Source organism: Rana temporaria, chromosome 6 (genome assembly GCF_905171775.1).
Source record: "Rana temporaria chromosome 6, aRanTem1.1, whole genome shotgun sequence".
Taxonomy (NCBI): Eukaryota; Metazoa; Chordata; class Amphibia; order Anura; family Ranidae; genus Rana; species Rana temporaria.
The window spans coordinates 37,248,782-37,268,784 of NC_053494.1; the positions used below are offsets into that span (position 1 = coordinate 37,248,782).

Here is a 20,003-nt window from a genome sequence, read left to right on the forward strand (position 1 = left end):
TTCCCGTGCGCGGGAGTGACGTCATCAATCACAGCGCCGGAGCGGCAATAACAGGAAGAAGATGCGAGGAGACATGGCGGCGGAGGAGGGGAACGAGGAGGACTTCGGGGGCTTCGATCTCAGGTAAGTGCCACATGCTATGCATACTAGCTCATTATGTCTTTCTCTTGCAGGTTCTTTTTTTCCCCATTTTTCGGGGGGGGGGGTTTACTTCCTCTTTAACTCGGTTCACACTGAGGATTCCTGTCAGGCAGGGAGAGAGAGCAGGATAGAAGACAGCACATTACATGGTAAGACCTACCCCAAAAATAAGCCCTATTGTGTCTTTTGTTGCCAAAATTAATATAAGACCCGGGGTATAAAACAGATTTAACAAAACCCTTTCAATGGTATATTTAACGGGCTAAAAGAAACCAAATAGGAGAGGTTTGTAGTTTGAGTTTATATAGATGTTCTTCCCAGGAGAATATTTCTTATTTTATTTTTTCATTTCGAAAAAATACCACAAGCAGCATTAAACAGACCAAATATTTGTAAATGATCTGAGAAGCAGTAGTAGTTACTATAACCTTCCTTCATTTTATCACATTTTTTTCAGCATACTACATATTAGGTTTCTTACTTGATTGCCAATCAGCACATAGATAATGGGATTTAAGCAGCTGTTGATAGCGGCTATGCTGGAGAGAAACGGAAAATACATAATAGTTTTGTACATCAGTGTAAACTCCGCAGTGTAAGAAGAAGCCAGGAAAATGATCTGCGCTAAGACCAGCGGCGTCCGTGAACAGAAGAACGCCATGATCGTCACAATGACCACTCGGTACAGTCTGGACGATGGTCCCGACTGAGAATTTTTTACCTTAATAGCAATAACTAGATTAGTGAAAAGGATAATGCAGAGTGGAATGAAATAGCCGATCACAAACAGAGAAACTAAAAGACCAGTTGTTAAGGAAGACATGCTATTCAACATAAGGTCATGGCCTTCATTTCCTACAGCGTTACAATGTTCTGGTGACAGATTCTTCATGATTTCTTTTGCACTGACGTTCAGTTCACTATGGATATAAGCTATATTGCTGAGGTCATGGGAGAGTAGTGTGCATTGTATACTTTGTTCGCTTTCACCGTGTTCATATTCATTACTGTGAACAAATGCAGGAATGCTGGACATGGTCGCCGTTAGCCAAATGAGGGTGCAGACAGAGTAACAAATCTTCTTGGAAAGGAACTTCATGTGCCATATTGGTTTGGCGATGCTCAAAGCACGATCGATGTTGAGCGCAATGAGGATGTAAATGCTGGCGTACATGTTCACAAAGGTAAAGAAATGATAGCATTTACACATAAACTCTCCAAAGGGCCAGTATGCCTTTAGTACCGAAACCGCGTTGAATGGCAAGAAGAGGTTAAAAGTGAAATCGGCAACCGCCAAGTTCAAGAACCATATTTTTGATTTGGAATTTTTCATTAAGGACATGGTAACAGCAATCACCGTAGCATTGCCCAATAATCCAATGACGCAGGTGAGTATAGACAACAGGAAGCTGGCATACTGAATTGCAGTTGGGTTCACTGGACTGGGAGCGAGGCCTTCAAATTCAGGATTATTGAAGATGTTCCAGAATAGTTTACAAAACTTTTCATGCAGCTCGTCCATTGCTAAAACCTGAAAGATAAAGAGACGGACAATTATGAAATTCTAGCAGGTAACAATTTAATGCCCCATTCCCAGCAAAAACTATTTTGTAAGGGCAGGGTGCTGGGTAGTGGTTGTTTATCATGTCCCTCCTTGTGTGGTGGGAAGCAAGGGTCATATGAGAGGCATACCCCAGGGTGGGTTCTTCTGGGCTACGCTAGAAATCGCTAAAGCTGACAAAGGGGCTGGGCCGTCTTTAAGGCAGGGCAAAAGGGGAAGCTGTTGTGGGGCCCAAAGCAGCTGCCTCATACTTTCCAACTATACCAGTTTAAATTCCCTTGTCCCTTGAAGTTTTAGTCTTGTGCTGTGTCCCGATATCTCAGTGTGAAGTGCTGGTACTAATGCTGCCCAGCTCTGCCCTATTCTTGTGTACAGATGACTCACGTGCAGACCGTGGGCCAGATTCATGTACAATGGTGCAGATTTGCACCGGCGTGGTGCATCATTTTTAGACTACACCGGTCCAGCGCGGAGCGGCAGTTAGGTGATTCAAGAAACTTTTTTTGTCTACGATGCCCCAGCAGGGCGGATTTTAGATGGCGTAAGGTGGGGTAAGGCCAAATGGGAGTCACCCTATGCTAATGAAGTGCCGACCGTGGCGCAGGGGTCATGCCGGGGCGCATCTTAGACCGCACATGCTCTGTGACATCCAGGGGTAAATGCCCCAATCTGCACATGCTCAGAACTGCGCCCTGGGGTGACCCCTGAGCTACGCCGGCCCACTACCAACGCCCAGTCCATAAATCAGCCCAGACTTCCGCCCTGCAGGTGCAAATGTACTGAAGCTTTTTTATTCCAAGCTAGGTCGCTTGATGTGTTGTCCAGCAAGTGTTGTTGCTCAGCTCGTCTGTAACGCTGCTGCTTTAGCTGCTCTCCAGCTGACCTGTGCAAGTCTGGTGCAAAGTTACCCCTGCTTTTATGAGGGGTAACTTGGCGCCGGAAATTTCAGTTCCGCGCACCGGGAGTAGCCTGCGCCGGTCAAGCTTAGGTTGATGAATCGGCCCAAAAACCTCATTTGCATATTTAAAACACAAAAACCATGGCCGCGCCAGATCGGACCAGCGTAAATCTGCGCCAACGCCGCGCCGGCGTGGAAATGTTACACCGAGGCGATGAAGTCTATTTGGAGGCGTAATCTGGGTCTCTGGGTACGGCGCAGCGATCCGCCGGCGCAAATCTGCACTTACGCCGCGCATCTCCCAAAAAAACGGTGTAAGTGCTACATGAATCTGCCCCCCTGTGTGTATGTAAATAACCAGCATTCATATGTAAATAGTGGCAGCATTCATCTGTAAATAGCTGCGGCTGGCAGAATTGATATGTAAATAATGGCAGCATTTATATGTATATCATGCCCCCCTGCAGTGAGGAGATGATATGCTGTAACCTCTAGCAACAAATCAGTATAATGCCGCGTACACACGGTCAGAATTTCCGACAACAAACGTTTAATGTGAGCTTTTGGTCGGATATACCGACCGTGTGTAGGAATTTCTGACAACAAATGTTTGAGAGCTGGTTCTCAATTTTTCCAACAACAAAAGTTCTTGTCGGAAATTCCGATCATCTGTATGCAATTCCGACGCACAAAAATCCCATGCTCGGAATTAATTTGACGCATGCTCGGAATCATTGGACTTCTTTTTTCTCGGCTCGTCGTAGTGTTGTTAGTGACCGCGTTCTTGACGTTTAGAATTTCCGACAACATTTGTGTGACCGTGTGTATTCAAGACAAGTTTGAGCAAACAATCCGTTGGAAAAAAATCCACGCTTTTGTTGTCGGAAAGTCCGATCTTGTGTACGCGGCATTACTGCATGGTAATCTCTAGCAACCAATTAACAAGCAGAAATCGTGCTGTAACCTCTAGCAACTAATCAGTGAGCCGTAATGTGTGCTATAACCTCTAGCAACCAGTCAGTAAGTGGTAATGATATACTGTAACCAGTGGCAACCAATCGCAATTGCTGCCTGATCTGATACAGTAAACTGATTTTAAGTCTAGCTGCTATTTATTGTATGTCTCAGAGCAGGTGGAGAGTGAAATTGTATGGGGGGCCCCAAGAAAATGTTTGCCCAGGGCCCAATCAATATTAAAGACAGCCCTGCATGGGGGAATACACAAACTCAAGTCAGGCCTCCACTCTCAGAGATGAATGTACACTCGTACTGCAACGGTTCTCCGGTTAACTCTCGGTTCTCTATGACCAGGGCCGGCCCTATAATGGGACCCAATGGTACCATTGTACCAGGCGGCACTTTTGGGGCAGCCCGTTCTGCTCCCTCCAGCTGCTACAGGAAGAGCTACACAATTCTCATTGCCCCAACACACCCCCCCGCAAGCACCGCTCCACCCCGCCTTAACAATCATCACTAAATGGTCCCTCCTTACACTGTCTGTCTCATTCACTCGAGATGAGAAGCGCGGCTGCTCTGGACAAAGGGCAGGACTCTGTAAGTTAAGAAGTGAGTGATTGGTTGCTATGCAATGTGAAAAGTCCCACCCGTTGTCCAGGGCTGCCGTGCTTTCCGTCTTGTGTAAATAAGGTAAGGCTCTATGGAGAGGGGGAGTGCTATGCAGGACAGGAGTCTACAAACAAGGAGGGTCAGTCCTGTGATGGGGGGTCAGATGGGGGGTCAGTCCTGTGATGGGAACATATTTAACCCCTTCAGCGCCCCCTAGTGTTAACCCCTTCCCTGCCAGTCACATTTACACAGTAATCAGTGCAGTTTTATAGCATTAATCGCTATATAAATGTGAATGGTCCTAAAAATGTGTCAAAAGTGTCTGATATGTCCGTTGCAATGTCATGGTCACAATAAAAAATTGCAGATCGCCGCCATTACTAGTAAAAAAATAAATAAAATAAAAAAACGATCCCCTATTTTGTAGACGCTATGGGCCAGATTCACAGAAAAGGTACGCCGGAGTATCTGCAGATACTCCAGCGTACTTTCAAATTTGCCGCGTCGTATCTTTAGTTTGAATTCTCAAACCAAGATACGACGGCTTCTGGCTTCGATCCGACAGGCGTACGGCTTCGTACACCTTCGGATCGTAGGTGTAATACTTCGGAGCCCGCTGGGTGGATTTTAAATTTTTAATTTTTTTTGCGTAAGTCGTCTGTGAATAAAAAAGGACGTAACGCACGTCGCCGTTCAAAAGATTACGTCGGTGCAACGTCATTTCGCGCAAAGCACGGCGGGAAATTTCAAAACGGAGCATGCGCAGTATGTTCGACGCGGCAACGCGCCTAATTTAAATGATACACGCCCCATTTGAATTAGGCGGGGTTGCGCCGGATGGATTTACGCTACGCCGCCGCAAGTTTACAGGCAAGTGCTTTGTAAATCAAGCACTTGCCCGTAAAACTTGCGGCGGTGTAACGTAAATGCGATACGTTACGCCGCCGCAATTCTATGTGAATCTGGCCCTATAACTTTTGGCGTTATTGACAGACCCTTTAACATGACATATTCCAGTAGGCAAAGAACACTCAGCTCTTGATCACCTCTCCTCTTTTCTGATTCTATTTATCAGGCAATCCCTCCACAAGAGCACGTGTTTTGAAGGTCAAGTTAAAGGGTCTGACGTTGCTTCCAGGCAGGGTTTTGCTGGTGTGAATATGCCCCTTTTCTTGAGTTTAATCAACATAGCTTTGCAGCTAGTCATTGAGGACTGTAGTTTCCAGGACCAGTCACTCTTCTCCGTCTACCTCCAGAGAAAAATGTTTGAAGAAAAAAAAAAAGGAAAAAAAAAACCCACCCTCCTCCAAAAAATAAAAAAAAAGGAAAAAAGCTGACTCGATGGACCACTTGGTCTTTTTCTGCTGTCACTCCCGCATGTTTCCATGAAATCCTACTAATTAAAGTTAAGATCCTACAACCCACATTTTTTAAAAGAGAAAATCTATTACCTTGTTTTGCAGAAACGGACAACCAGAGCTGACGCTTGTTAAGGTGTTATCGGTGTAACCTCTCCCACATACATTGACTTGGTGCACAAGACAACTCACAGAAATAATGGAACGGCACTTTTGTTTAGGGAGTGTTTTAAGGACATTTGGAATGGAATTTGACTTGTAGCCAGTGTTAAAATATATTAATTAGAAAACATTTATAAGTATATTTTATTTATGATCAAATAATTCTTGTAAAGTGCTTTCCTTGTACAAACTGGGATCTAGGTGTTGGCTTTGTATGTAATGCTGTGTATATAATGAGTTCTCGAATGTACAGTATGAATGTCACTGTACATTTCTGCTATGCGTCGTGACGTCACCCACGGCCATCACGGCTTATCTGTATACACGCTGCAATATTTGCCACCGGACCAGGTGCCTTTTTTGTAAGTTTTCCATCCCATTGTATTAAATATGTTTTTATTACACGGAGAGCACTATGTATTTGCCTTTTCTATTTAGATGAACGCATGGTACTTGGAACCATTGGTCTAGTTTCTCCTCTGGTTCCTGATTGCATTTGGATCCTCTTTAGTGCTCGCTGGTGAATGTGTATGTGACCCTCCGTTATTAAAGGGTCCCCTATGTATGGTGAGCGGCCATTTTTTACTATTGGTGGAGGTTCATTGCTCCCACGGATTCACTTGCATGTCTTCATTGTATTAGCACTGAAGACCTCACGGACGGTGTTTATATCCATGGACTGCTATTAGCGCTGCACCATCTGCTTTATATGCCCCGTACACACGATCGGAAATTCCGACAGCAAAAGTCCGATGTGAGCTTTTGAAAGGAAATTCCGACCGTGTGTATGCTCCATCGGACTTTTGCTGTCGGAATTTCTGCCAACAAAAGATTGAGAGCTGGTTCTCAAATTTTCAGACGGAAAAAAATCGGAAAATCTGATCGTCTGTAGCAATTCCGACGTATGCTCGGAAACAATTAGACGCATGCTCGGAAGCTTCGAATTTTATTTTCTCAGCTCGCTGTAGTGTTGTACGTCACCGCGTTCTTGACGGTCGAAAGTTCAGAGAACGTTTGTGTGACTGTGTGTATGCAAGCCAAGCTTGAGCGGAATTCCGTCGAAAAAAACATCCAAGGTTTTTCCGACGGAAAATCTGATCGTGTGTACGCGGAATTTGTTCTTGGAATCGATTGGCATTGTGACAGTGCAAGCACCTGCCACTGTGAAAATGGAGGTGGAAGTGACCCAGGGTTCACACATATGCAGAGCGTGGGGCTCTGGAATATCGATTCAGAGCGGAGAATTGGGTTCCAAAGTTTTAAGAGTTTTGGGAGGGAAGAAGTCCCCAACCCAGTGTACATGTCTTGCAGAAGACCAACAGGCTGTGTATGCAGGTATGCACAGCCTTTTAAATTACAGGCTTGGACATAGCTTGCGGATTCCCTGGGTGGTACAATTTATTGGATTTCTTGGGGGTGGGGGGGCGCAGTGAAGTGTCCTTCTAAAACAGCAGTCATTAAATGGCGGCCCACAGTCTGTGCACAGACGGAGCGACGCTCTTGCCCGGACCACCAGGCCGCCCGTTTCCCAGCAACCCGTGACATTGCGTGTGCGCGCCCCGCTTCCTGACCGCGGCTCTCACTCCTAGTCTTCTGTCACAAGAATGCCTGGCCAGGTGAGATGTCATGTGCATGCTCCGCCCCTGCAACTCGCGGGTCCCGGTTTTCTGTCACAAGAGTGCCTGACCGGGTGTGACATCCTGTGCGTGCTCCGCCCCATCCCCCTGCTACTCGCGGCTCCCGACTCCCTGCTCCTTTCCTGACTCTCACTTGCAAGATATATTTTGAATCTTTCTGCCCCACTGCAGCTTGTGCTGACTACTTCTGAGCTCAAGGTATGTGGGGACATGTTTCCTAAGACATTGATTCTTTCTTAAAAACGGGGGGGGGGCATGTTTGCCATCTTCGCCCTGGGCACCAAATGGCCTTGTCCCAGCACTGGAAGCAGCTCTAGTTGCTAGCTGACTTATGTCTCCGGTAACCCTTTCTTCTACCCAGATCTGCAGGGTGCACTGTCTTAAGTTCTGGTTGGCAGAGCAACAGTGTAATAAGGCCTTGTTATGTCTACCCTCTGTGGGATACCATCTTTTCAACTAGACAAAAACAATAACGTTGGAACTTAAAGCGGTCACTTAGCAGGTGTCCCCCATCAGAGCCTCCCAGCAGGTGTCCCTCATCAGATCCCCCACAGCAGGTGTCCCCCATCAGAGCCCTCCCATAGCAGTGTCCCCCATCAAAGCCGCCCCCCACAGCAGGTGTCCCCATCAGAGCCCCCCACATCAGGTGTCCCCATAGATCAGTACTTGTCCATTAGATCCTTGTAGCTCAGACGCGCTGGGAGCAGAAGCACTTTGCAGGGGGCGGGGGATACGTGGCATCTTTGGTTACTTGGAGGGTGGCACTCGGAGAGCATTTCTCTTCACACCGCCAATGGGAGAAGAGCCGACACACGCCAAGGGAGCGGGGCAGACAGGAGACTGCTCCATGCACAATGGACAGAATTAATTAGTGGAGCCTAGTACTGGAACGTGTTCCAGTACTAAGCCCCGCTGTGGTACCTAGAACGGATTCCGGGGACAGTGGGAGGTATGCGCTCTTGTCAGTTGCCAGTGGAGAGAGCAAGCGGGATGGGGAACCGCAGTAACCGCTACATGCGCTCTGCCTCTGGACACAGACAAGGAGGAGCACTTTGGAGCTTCGGCTCCCCCACCTCTGCGGCGCCTGGGTGCGGAGCACCCCGTGCACCCTGCCTAGGATCGGCCCTGGTCTGCTACACTCAGGTATTATCATGTGGGAGGAGGTCACAACCCGCTGGATGTCAAGATATTGGCTGGATCTGATTGGATGCAACTGCTGTTCGGCTGACAATTTTCTGTCTGTTTTTTTCAATTTTTTGGTCGGATGAGGAGGGGGCTGACGAGGCAACCCACTGAGATAATATCAGACGGTTCATAAGGAGACTTTAAGTGCCTCAGAAGATCCCCTTCATAGAGAAACTGTTACTTTGTCCTGCATTCATTGAGAGGTATCACAACGGCACCCTAATTGTATCTAGAATGCTTGTTGAGCAGGGAAATTTCATTCAATTACCAGACATTATGTTACATCAAAATGAGTTAAATAAAGTCACTTGCATGATGCCAGCAATCTAATTCCCACACATCCCATGAAAAGAGGAATAGATACGTAATAAAGAATCCCAACAAACCTGTGTGTTCACGGAAGCCACAGAGCTCTCTGGAAAGCCAGGGAGAAAGCACTTGGGTTACAGATTAGATCTACCTTATAAGGGAATCACACTTGGTAGAAAGCACATTACAGGAGCAAGCTCAAAACAATAGAACTAGTTTTCAAACTGAAATTCCAGGGCTTTCATGTTAGAACAGAGATGATTCTTTAAAACAGAGGTCTTCAAACTTTTTCGGTACAAGGACTTCAAATGTTTCAGTACAAGGGCCACATTATATATGTTTTACTAATATTCACAGGCTGAAAAAAAAATCCGTTTTATAAATGAACAAATCCAAATGAACTGAATGAGTTTTTCTGTAGTCCTTATAAAATGAGTTGGAACAACAGAAATCATTTCACATAATCTAGAACCCATTAGTCTTCCTTTATGTTAGAGTCCCCTTAAAGTGGAGTTCCACCCGTTTTTTTTTTTATGCCTAAAAATCTTAAAATAAAGAAATATATTTTTTTTATACACACCTGAAAGGGCGGTTGTTATGTGGAAGTAGCTCTTCTGCCTCTTCTTCCCCCGCCGTGGATCTTCTGGCTTATCCTACATCGCCATGTCTTCTTGTGAATGAGCTGCGCTGCCTTCTGGGAACTGTATGTATCCCAGGAGGCAGCCGCCCATTCACAAAGCACCATGCGAGTCGCGCATGCGCAGTAGGAAACGGGCAGTGAAGCCGTAAGGGATCACTACCTGTTTCCCTTAGTAAGGATGGAGGTGCCAAGACCAAGCGATCGACGTCGGGGGACCGACATCGCGGGCGACTAGGACAGGTAAGTGTCCTTATTAAAAGTCAGCAGCTACACTGTTAGTAGCTGCTGACTTAAAAAAAAAATTGCGGGTGGAATCCCGCTTTAAAGTGGTTGTATAGGCGTTTTTTTTAACTTTTACCTACAGGTAAGCCTATAATAAGGCTTACCTGTAGGTATAAAGAATATCTCCTAAACTTGTACGGTTTAGGAGATATTCCGCTCGCAATGCACTGCTGATTGCAGCGGCGCATGCGCAGCGGGGATCCTCAGCTAAAGGGCCGGCAGTCGCCGGACCTTGCCGGATTGAAGTGACGACATCGCCGCTCCGCTCCAGCCCATCACAGCGCTGGAGCGGCGATACCCGGAAGACACGCTGAAGCAAGATGACATCTGAAATATGATGATAATCGGATCGTTAGTACAGAGCTTTCGAGAGCCGATCATATCGTCGTTCATCCGATATTATTTTATCGGACATGCACGAAAAATTTTCTCGTACAATACCAGATCGTACGATTTTCATTTAGTCAGTACAGTTGTCGTCCGAAAATACAATACAAATACATTACAGCAAGTGACATCACTTACGATATTATTATTTTTTCTGTTGTATGAGAATTTTCGTGACTTTAATAACCATTTCATTTCTACTTGCGACTATTAAGCGAAAAAAGTCATATGATCTGTCGTACGATATTCGGATCGTGTGTACTGGGCATAAGTCCTCAAAGTTGCTGGATATAAGAAATGAGAAGTGAATGGGAGCCGTCTTATGTACACTACTGCAGTCACTCCGACTTCAGAAAAGGTTCCTGTACTACTTCAAGGCGACTTCTAGGCAACTTGTACCCATAGATTTCAATGGAAGTTGCCCTCAAGTTGGACCTCCTTTTTTGAAGCGACTTTACAGGCAAACCCCTCCCTCCCACAGAGCTGATTATTCTGCGATTGACCACAGCCAAAGTCGCCTGTCCTGGAGGCAACTTTAAGTCGCGTTGCAAGTTGCTCAAAGTTCGCGCTGAAGTCGCGCTGCATCACAATTTCTTACTCTGCACCCCCAGTGGTTTATCATGCTCAATACAGAACAAGTAAATATGTGCAGCATCCTTTCTGCTGCGTTTAAGTAAAAAAATACTGGCATTTTTATAGACGAACAATGTGCCCTAAAATATGCATAATTCTCTGCTTGCTGTAGGTCTGTGAAGCAAGCAGAGCACTATTCTACTAATGAGCAAAAAAATAAAAATAAATGTTGACCTCCCAAAAAAAGGTGACCTTTAAAAGTCATGTGACCAGCTTTATCTTCAATCACAAAAGTGCTCTTTGCAGCATAATGCAGAGATAACTTTGAGACAAACAGTGGTGTCCAGCTGAAAAATGATTGCGGTGTCCATTCTATAAATATGCTCCCTAGTGTTAATGATGTTGTTCATTAACCACCTCATTACCGTCCTATAGCCGAAAGACGGCCATGAACCCCATCCCCCGCCACATCCGCCCTGTGATCATAGTAAAGGGCCAATCAAAATGGCCCTTTACCATGTGATGAGCTGTGTTCAATCACAGCTGATCACATGTAAACAAACTTGCTGGTTATCGGCATTCCTTTCCTCATGCGCTGTCATAGCATGAGGAGAGGAAAGCGGTAACTGGCAAGTGTGACAGGGAACTTTTGCACCGATAGCCAGGGTACTGATCATCAGTGCCTATCAGTGCTTCGTATCAGTGCCTCCTCATCGAAGCTGCCTATCAATTATGCCTATCAGTGCCTATCGTGACCCCTATGAGTGCTCATTAGTGCCATCGATCTATCAGTGCCTATCAGTGACCCCTATGAGTGCTCATTGGTGCCATCTATCAGTGCCCATCGGTGACCCCTAAGAGTGCTCATTAGTGCCATCGATCTATCAGTGCCTATCAGTGACCCCTATGAGTGCTCATTAGTGCCATCTATCAGTGCCCATCGGTGACCCCTATGAGTGCTCATTAGTGCCATCTATCAGTGCCCATTAGTGGTTCCTATCAGTGTCCATTAGTGCAGCCTCATTAGTGCTGCCTCATAAATGAAGAAGAAAAATTACTTATCTGCAATAGAAAGTAAGAAAAACTTATTTTTATTTCTCTTCAAAATTTCTGGTCTTTTTTTGTTTGTTTAGCAAAAATAAAACAGACCCAGTGGTGATTAAATACCACAAAAAGAAAGCTCTCTCTGTCTCAAAAAAGCTAAAAATGTCATATGGGTACAATGTTGCATGGATGAGTAATTGTCATTCAAAGTGCGACAGCGCTGAAAGCTGAAAATTGGCCTGGGCAGGAAGGGGGTGAAAGTGTCCAGCATTGAAGTGGTTAAACCGACTCTCAGAGCCTTTTCTGCTTAATGCTGCATTGATTTGCTGAGTGCAATGCTCCTAAACAGATGTGTGGCACTTGTGTACTCAGGAAAACATTCAGGCTGGGTTTACACCCTCGACGGATGCGAATCGCAGCAGGGGACGAATCAGGGCCAAATTTTTCCCTGAATTCGGCCCTGAAACGGAGCCAAAGACACACAGGACTCCTGTGCGATTCAACTTCGAAGCCGCCACGGATATATGTGAACCCGCTCCATTGAGAGCCAGTCACAATCTCCTTGGATGCCGAAAACCACATCCAATTCGCACTAGTGTGAACCCAGCCTCAAGGGCATAGAAATGTATTTGATGCTCAAAGGGTGTAGTGGGCCCTATGGGCAGTGCATGAGAGGGGAGAGGTATAGTCAAGGCTTAGGTAACCTCTTATGCCGGACATACACATATGGATCCAATCGCTCAATGAAACGTTTTTTTAATACTATATTCACAACTATCAATTCATTTTTCACTGAAATTACCATTGATCAATTTTTTAAGCTTGATTTAATTGCCAAAAATGGTCCTTCTTTAGCCTACTTTTTTTATTTATTTTTTCAGATAAAGGAAAAACAGGCAATGCAAAAAGTGAAAAATAAAGAATTTAAAGTATAAGAAACAAATAACATACAGGAAAAAAAATACAAACACTTAAAATTTAAAACACTCTCTAAAAAGAAATTAAGAGATTTATGCCCCGTACACACGATCGGGCTTTTGCCCGGCCAAACTCGCATTGGAATTCCGACGGAATTCCATCGGAGTAAAAGAGAACATGTTCTCCAAGGATGAGCTCTGGCGTGTTCGCACAGTCAGCGTACAGAGCCCGCCCGGAAGTCAGCACCTCGCTGCGCTAATCACATGCAGGGAGACATTCCCAATCTCTGCAGCCGAGCATCGGGAAATTTCTCACTGCCTGTGATTAGCGCAGCGCTGTGTCGACTTCCTGGCGGGCTCTGCACATGGACTGTGCGAACACGCCGGAGCTCATCCTTAAAGCGGTTCTCCACCCTAAAGTGAAGTCCCGCTGATCGGAACCCTCCCCCCCTCCGGTGTCACATTTGACACCTTTCAGGGGGGAGGGGTATGCAGATACCTGAAAGACAGGTATATGCACCCACTTCCGGCCCGGCATTCACGGGCAAAAGACGGGCATTGCGTCACATCCCGTCGCCCCCCCGTTGTGTGCTGGGAACACTCGGCTCCCAGCACACAGCGTTCCCTCAGCGTGGATGTAGGGGGGAGCAGCAGGGTGACGAGCGATCGCTCGTCCTCTGCTGCGGACGCCGCTGGACTCCAGGACAGGTAAGTGTCCTAATATTAAAAGTCAGCAGCTGCAGTATTTGTAGCTGCTGGCTTTTAATATTTTTTTTGGGCGGAACATCCGCTTTAATGTTCTCTATCTAAACTCCGATGGAATTCCTCGGAAAAAAGGCAGATGGGTCATACATACGGTCAGAATTTCCGATGGAAAAAGTCAGTTGGACTTTTTCCGATCGTGTGTACGGGGGCTTTAAGGTTCAATGTTGACAACAAAATCAGCGGCTTTGCAGGAAAATCAATTTAGGCAGAATCACTCTAATTACTACTAATTACTAAGATTTAACAGCAGAAATTATATATTTATGAAATAATTATGAGGCTATTCCATTCAGCAATTACTAGCCTACTGAGACAGTACGACATAAAGCTGCATCAATTGATTCTGCTTTAACACCTACCCATGGAATGCAACTCTGGATAGCATGTAAACATTTCAGAAATAATTAATCATAGGAAGAACATACTGAGTTATATACTTTTTTCTTAAAATAATTTCATCTTTAGGAACATGCCATAACTCAATATTTACTTAGATTTCTCTTAATAAGTTTTTTCAATTAATTCTTAGCCCCTGAGGGGGTATCACCCTGCCCATTATACCATTGGTATGCTTATATCCTTTAAGCCTTGTACACACGATCGGACTTCCAACCAACTTTTCTGTGGATTTTGGTCCGAAGAGCGTTGGCGGTGAACTTGCATACACACGGCACAACATTTTTAGCCAACATTCACCAAATCACGTGTTTTTTCAGCTCTTTAGCGCCACCCTTTGGGCAACTTCTGCTATTGTCTGATATTTAGCATTGGTTCTGAGAATGCGTGTTTGTACTTTGGATTTTAGTTGGTTGGACTTGAGTACACACGATCGGATAAAAGACCTAACAGATTTATTGCCCAACAGTTGGTGAGCATGCACAGCCAACTTTTGTTGTCGTTAATTAGGCATGTGCATTTCGTTTCGTTCCGAATCGAAATTCGGACAAATTTTTCATTATTCGGACATTCGGATGCATACGAATTCCCGAATTGTAGTATTAACGAATTTAGCCAAATCCGAACAAACGTTTTCGAATCGAAATCCCGCGGACGAAATTCGACTCAAATTCGAAAACAAATTCTATTCGACTCGAATTCGAAAACAATTCGATTCGAAAACAAATTCGAATGAAAATTGAAAGCAAATTTGAATCAAAATCTAAAAAATATAAATCGATTTCTAAAAAAGAATACAAAAAAATAGAATATAAAATAATAAAACAATAGAATGAAAATCAAAGAATAGTAAATAACAGAATGGAATTTAATAGAATGTAATCAAATACAATACAATATGACCTGGCTTCTTCTATCTATCTTCTATCTATCTTCCATTTTCTGAAATTCGAAATTCATATAGAATGAACTCAAATTCGAATAGAAAAATATTAGAAGAGTAGAATAATAAAATATATATACATATATATATAAATATATTTTTTTCTGCTCTATTCTAATATTTTTCTATTCGAATTTGAGTTCATTCTATATGAATTTCGAATTTCAGAAAATGGAAGATAGATAGAAGATAGATAGAAGAAACCAGGTCATATTGTATTGTATTTGATTACATTATATTAAATTCCATTCTGTTCTTTACTATTATTTGATTTTCCTTCTATTGTTTTATTATTTTATATTCTATTTTATTGTATTCTTTTTTAGAAATCGATTTATATTTTTTAGATTTTGATTCAAATTTGCTTTAAATTTTCATTAGAATTTGTTTTCGAATCGAATTGTTTTCGAATTCGATTCAAATAGAATTTGTTTTCGAATCCGATTGAAATATTATCGAATCCGGTCGAAATATTTTCGAAAACGAACAAATTCCGAAAACGAATTTAACACATGTAACGAATCTTACTTAACAAAATTAATTAAATAACAAATTAAAACGAAACAAAACAAATTTTTCCCTTTTGCACATGCCTATCGTTAATTCAGTCAATAATTGTCTGATGGAGCATACACTCGGTCGGATTATCCGACACAACACGTCCATCAGACAATTATGGCCGTAAAGTTGGATCGTGTGTACGAGGCTTAAGTTAGTATGCATTTCTGGGCAGAGCTGGAAGCCTCATAATAGCTATTTCTAGCAATAAATACACTTTAGGAGATTGCGGCACATCAGAATGCATTTTGTAAATGGTCACTTCTGCGCAATAATTTTAGATTTGCTTTTGAAGAACACAGACGAACAGACTAACCCTAAGGTTCATCATAAAAGTCCAGATCTTGCCCCTAAGTTGATGGGTTCGTGCAGTACTCAGAACCTCCAAACATATCCCAAACCGTCCTCTCCGTTCTTCTCAAGACCTCTTGTCTCTTCCTCCCATGCTCGTCTCCAGGATTTCTCCAGAGCCTCTCCCATCCTCTGGAACTCACTACCTCAACCTGTCCGGCTATCCCCTACTCTTGCTACCTTCAGGCGATCCCTGAAAACTCACCTCTTCAGGGAAGCCTATCACGTCTCCGACTAATCTTTACCACTTCCATCAGCTCATTCCCCACAGTTACAACCTTTTGTACCACCTACCCCCACCCTATTAGATTGTAAGCTCTTCTGAGCAGGGCCCTCTAAATCCTCTTGTATTTTATTGTATTGTAACTGTTTTGTCTCCCTTTATATTGTAAAGTGCTGCGTAAACTGTTGGCGCTATATAAATCCTGTATAATAATAATAATAATAATAATAATAATCAGGACCAGGCTATTTTCGGTTACCCTAGGAGGCACTTGTGAGTGATTCCAACTTTGAAAGCACTCATTACTATATGGATATTTATCAAATTTCTATATCCTAGGCTGAGCATCAGGACACATAAGTTAGGGGTCCCAATATGTTGAAGGATGCACACATGGTTTCCCAAAGAGCTATATGCACATCTATGGCTACAGCCTGTCTACCTGCAGTACCATTCTATTGTCATACCTGGTTTATGGTAGTCCAGAGATACACACAGCCTTCTAGTCTTCCTTCACTGACTTCTTATGATAACCTTTAAGATTTGTCACTTCCTTTCTAGAAGTCTGCAGGAAGGAGGAGTACCATTGTAACTTCAAGAAAATGTATACACCACAAGAAAAGTCAATTGGCTTCACTCCAACCGCAACATAAAAATAGATGGAAAATAATCACAAGTCAAAAAGGGAAGTTCACTTGGGAAAGGACAGCACGCAAACCTAAGAAGATTAACACTTTCTGTAATGCCCTGTACACACGATCAGTCCATCCGATGAAAACGGTCTGATGGACCATTTTCATCGGTTAACCGATGAAGCTGACTGATGGTCCGTCGTGCCTACACACCATCAGTTAAAAAAAACGATCGTGTCAGAACGCGGTGACGTAAAACACAATGACATGCTGAAAAAAACGAAGTTCAATGCTTCCAAGCATGCGTCGACTTGATTCTAAGCATACGTGGATTTTTAACCAATGGACGTGCCTACAAACGATCGTTTTTTTTTCTATCGGTTAGGTATCCATCGGTTAAATTTAAAACAAGATTGCTTTTTTTTAACCTATGGATAAATAACCGATGGGGCCTACACACGATCGGTTTGGTCCGATGAAAATGGTCCATCATTGGTTTGACCGATCGTGTGTACGCGGCATAAGTGTCAGTGTGGACTTCAGCAGAAGAGTTCTCAGGATCAGAGCGGCGTTGGTGGCTCAGACAGCAGAAAAGATGAGTTTGTTTTATCTTCTTTTATAGGTATGGCTTGTTTTAAAATATTTTGTGCAGCGACAGATTCACTTTACACGAAAAAAGGGGAACGATTTTTGAAACATGTTGTGGTGGCCTAGAACAGTGGTCGCCAACCTTGGACCTCACGGACCACTAAACTCACAATTTTGAAACGCATGAACCACTAACTTGGATATTACATGCCTTATACACACAATGCTCTGGCTCTCTTTATCCAGCCATGTGCTCAAGCTCTGTGCTCCCTCCCACAAGATCACATGATCTGTGATCAGCACTGCCATTGGAAGTCCCCTCCTACCTCACCTCCAGAACTCTGCACTACTCCTGCGCCTCCCTCTGAGGGATATATATTTTCAAATTAACTGCATGCATATTATGATGTAAGAGGGGTTCTAAACTCAAAGGGGCAGATCCTCAAAGAAATTACGCCGGCGTATCTGTTGATACGCCGCGTAATTTCAAATTTTGTGCGTCGTATCTTTGTTTTGGTATCCACCAAACAAGATACGACGGCATCTGTGTTATATCCGACAGGCGTACGCCTTCGTACGCCGTCGGATCTAAGATGCAATTTTCCAGCGGCCGCTGGGTGGCGTTCACGTCATAATCCGCGTCGAGTATGTAAATTAGCTTTTTCTGACGATCCACGAACGAACGTACAAGCGGCCGTCGCATTCTTTTACGTCGTTTCCGTTCGGCTTTTTCCGGCGTATAGTTAAAGCTGCTATCTGGTGGCGTACTCAATGTTAAGTATGGCCGTCGTTCCCGCGTATAATTTTGAAAATTTTAGGTCGTTTGTGTAAGTCGTCCGTGAATGGAGCCGGACGCCATTTACGTTCACGACGAAAACAATGACGTCCTTGCGACGTCATTTGGAGCAATGCACCCTGGGAGTTTTAACGGACGGGGCATGCGCAGTTCGTTCGGCGCGGGGACGCGCTTCATTTAAATGAAACACGCCCCCTACTCGCCGCATTTGAATTCTGCGCCCTTACGCCGCGAGAAATACACTACGCCGCCGTAACTTACGGCGCAAATTCTTTCTGGATTCAAACCAAAGCCAGGTAAGTTACGGCGGCGTAGCGTATCTCAGATACGCTGCGCCGGTGCAGATCTTTGAGGATCTGCCCCAAAAGGTTTTTACCTTAATGCATTCTCTGCATTAGGATAAAAAAAAACTTTCAATACCTGTCCCCCCCACCCATAGGTGTGCGCAGCCTATTGCATTGGGGTGTGCGCCTCAAAGCTCCAACACTTATGCGTTTATGACATATTAACTGGACTCTTCCCCGCATTGTTTCATCCTGAAACAATGGGTGAGGGGGTGGGGGAGCACACAGGGGGGCCTGGACAGCAGAAAGAAGAGAAACAGGGACCAGAGGGGTGGCATATATTGATATATTGGTACCGATCTCCTGTATTTTCCTCCTGTGGCAGCTGAATGTCAACGAGAGGGAATGGAGGAGAAGCCTACTTTCAGCTGCTGCAAAAGAAAATACAGATCGGTTTCACTAATTTCCACCCCCGCTGCCTGTCCTGTCCAGGTTCTGGGGGTCGGCAAGTAACGATCACGGCTTACCTGTCACCTGCCCATGATTGACGGATTGCCAACTCCAGGATTAGGATGTGCCCCTTGCGCACGACTATGCCCCCACCCCTAAACGCTTACAAGTTCAATCATGATCCAATGCCGTCTTGTTTGAAGAACTGCTGCTCCCTCTTAATGATCTCACAGGAGATTTAATAGGCTCTGCTGATGTCCGTCAAATTGTGTGAGGAGGGAGTGGGGGGGGGGCATGGCCGAGCCACGCTGTGTGTCTCTATGGATATACACAGCCCAGCACTGGAGTGAACCCACACAGGTGCTGCATAGAACACAGATTGCTATGGGGGCACTCGTAGGAAGATGAAGAAAACATCACTGATGGGGGACTCCAGAAGAGGACAAGGTAGCTCTGTGCAATAATATTGCAAAGAGCAGGTAAGTAGAACTATGACTATTAGCTAGATTCAGTAAGAGTTAGGTCGGCGTATCAGTAGATACGCCAACCTAACTCAGAATCTGCGCCGACTTATGTTTAAGTGTATTCTCAAACAGAAATACGCTTAAACATATCTAAGATACGACGGCTTGCGCCGTCCTATCTTAGGGTGCAATATTGAGGCTGGCCGCTAGGTGGCGCTTCCATTGCGGTCGGCGTAGAATATGTAAATCAGTAGATACGCCTATTCACGAACGTACGCCCGGCCAGCGCAGTACATTTACGCCGTTTACGTAACGCATTACAGGCCTAAAGTTATTCCATCAAATAGATGGAATAGTAATGTTAAGCATGGCCTCCGTTCCCACGTCGAAATTCAAAATTTTTACGTCGTTTGCGTAAGTCGTCCGTGAATAAGGACTTACGTCGTTTACGTCCACGCCAAAATCAATAGGCCCGTGCGGCAGACGTAGCCGCAATGCACACTGGGAAATGTAGGCGCCCGGCGCATGCGCAGTTTAAAAAAAAGTCAATCACGTCGGGTCAAAGCATATTAACATAAAACACGCCCCCTCAGTCGAATTTGAATTAGGCGCGCTTGCGCCCGCCGCATTTACGCTACGCCACCGTAAGTTAGGAGGCAAGTACTTTGAGAATACAGTACTTGCCTCTCTGACTTAAGGCGGCGTAGTGTAAATATGCTAAGCTACGCCGCCTTAAAGTTAAGGCAATATATGTGAATCTAGCCAAATGTCATCAGTGCACGCCAAGCACAGTGAGCACATAATTGCAATCTCCGCCTACCAACCACCCGCATCACAGACTGCAAGGGGTTAAAGAAATCACTGTTACTTTATATTGTCAAATGTAAGAAATT

General features: G+C 44.6%; 1 protein-coding gene across 1 annotated transcript; it reads right to left on the minus strand.

The window, feature by feature from the left end:
* Positions 1 to 361: 361 nt before the first annotated feature.
* Positions 362 to 16,634, minus strand: LOC120942625 (chemokine-like receptor 1). The gene is made up of 2 exons (XM_040355597.1): positions 16,364 to 16,634; positions 362 to 1,672 (listed from the first exon to the last, which is right to left on the minus strand). Exon 2 carries the CDS (start codon positions 1,661 to 1,663, stop codon positions 584 to 586), a length of 1,080 nt encoding a protein of 359 aa, XP_040211531.1. The 5' UTR covers positions 1,664 to 1,672; positions 16,364 to 16,634; the 3' UTR covers positions 362 to 583.
* Positions 16,635 to 20,003: the final 3,369 nt, after the last annotated feature.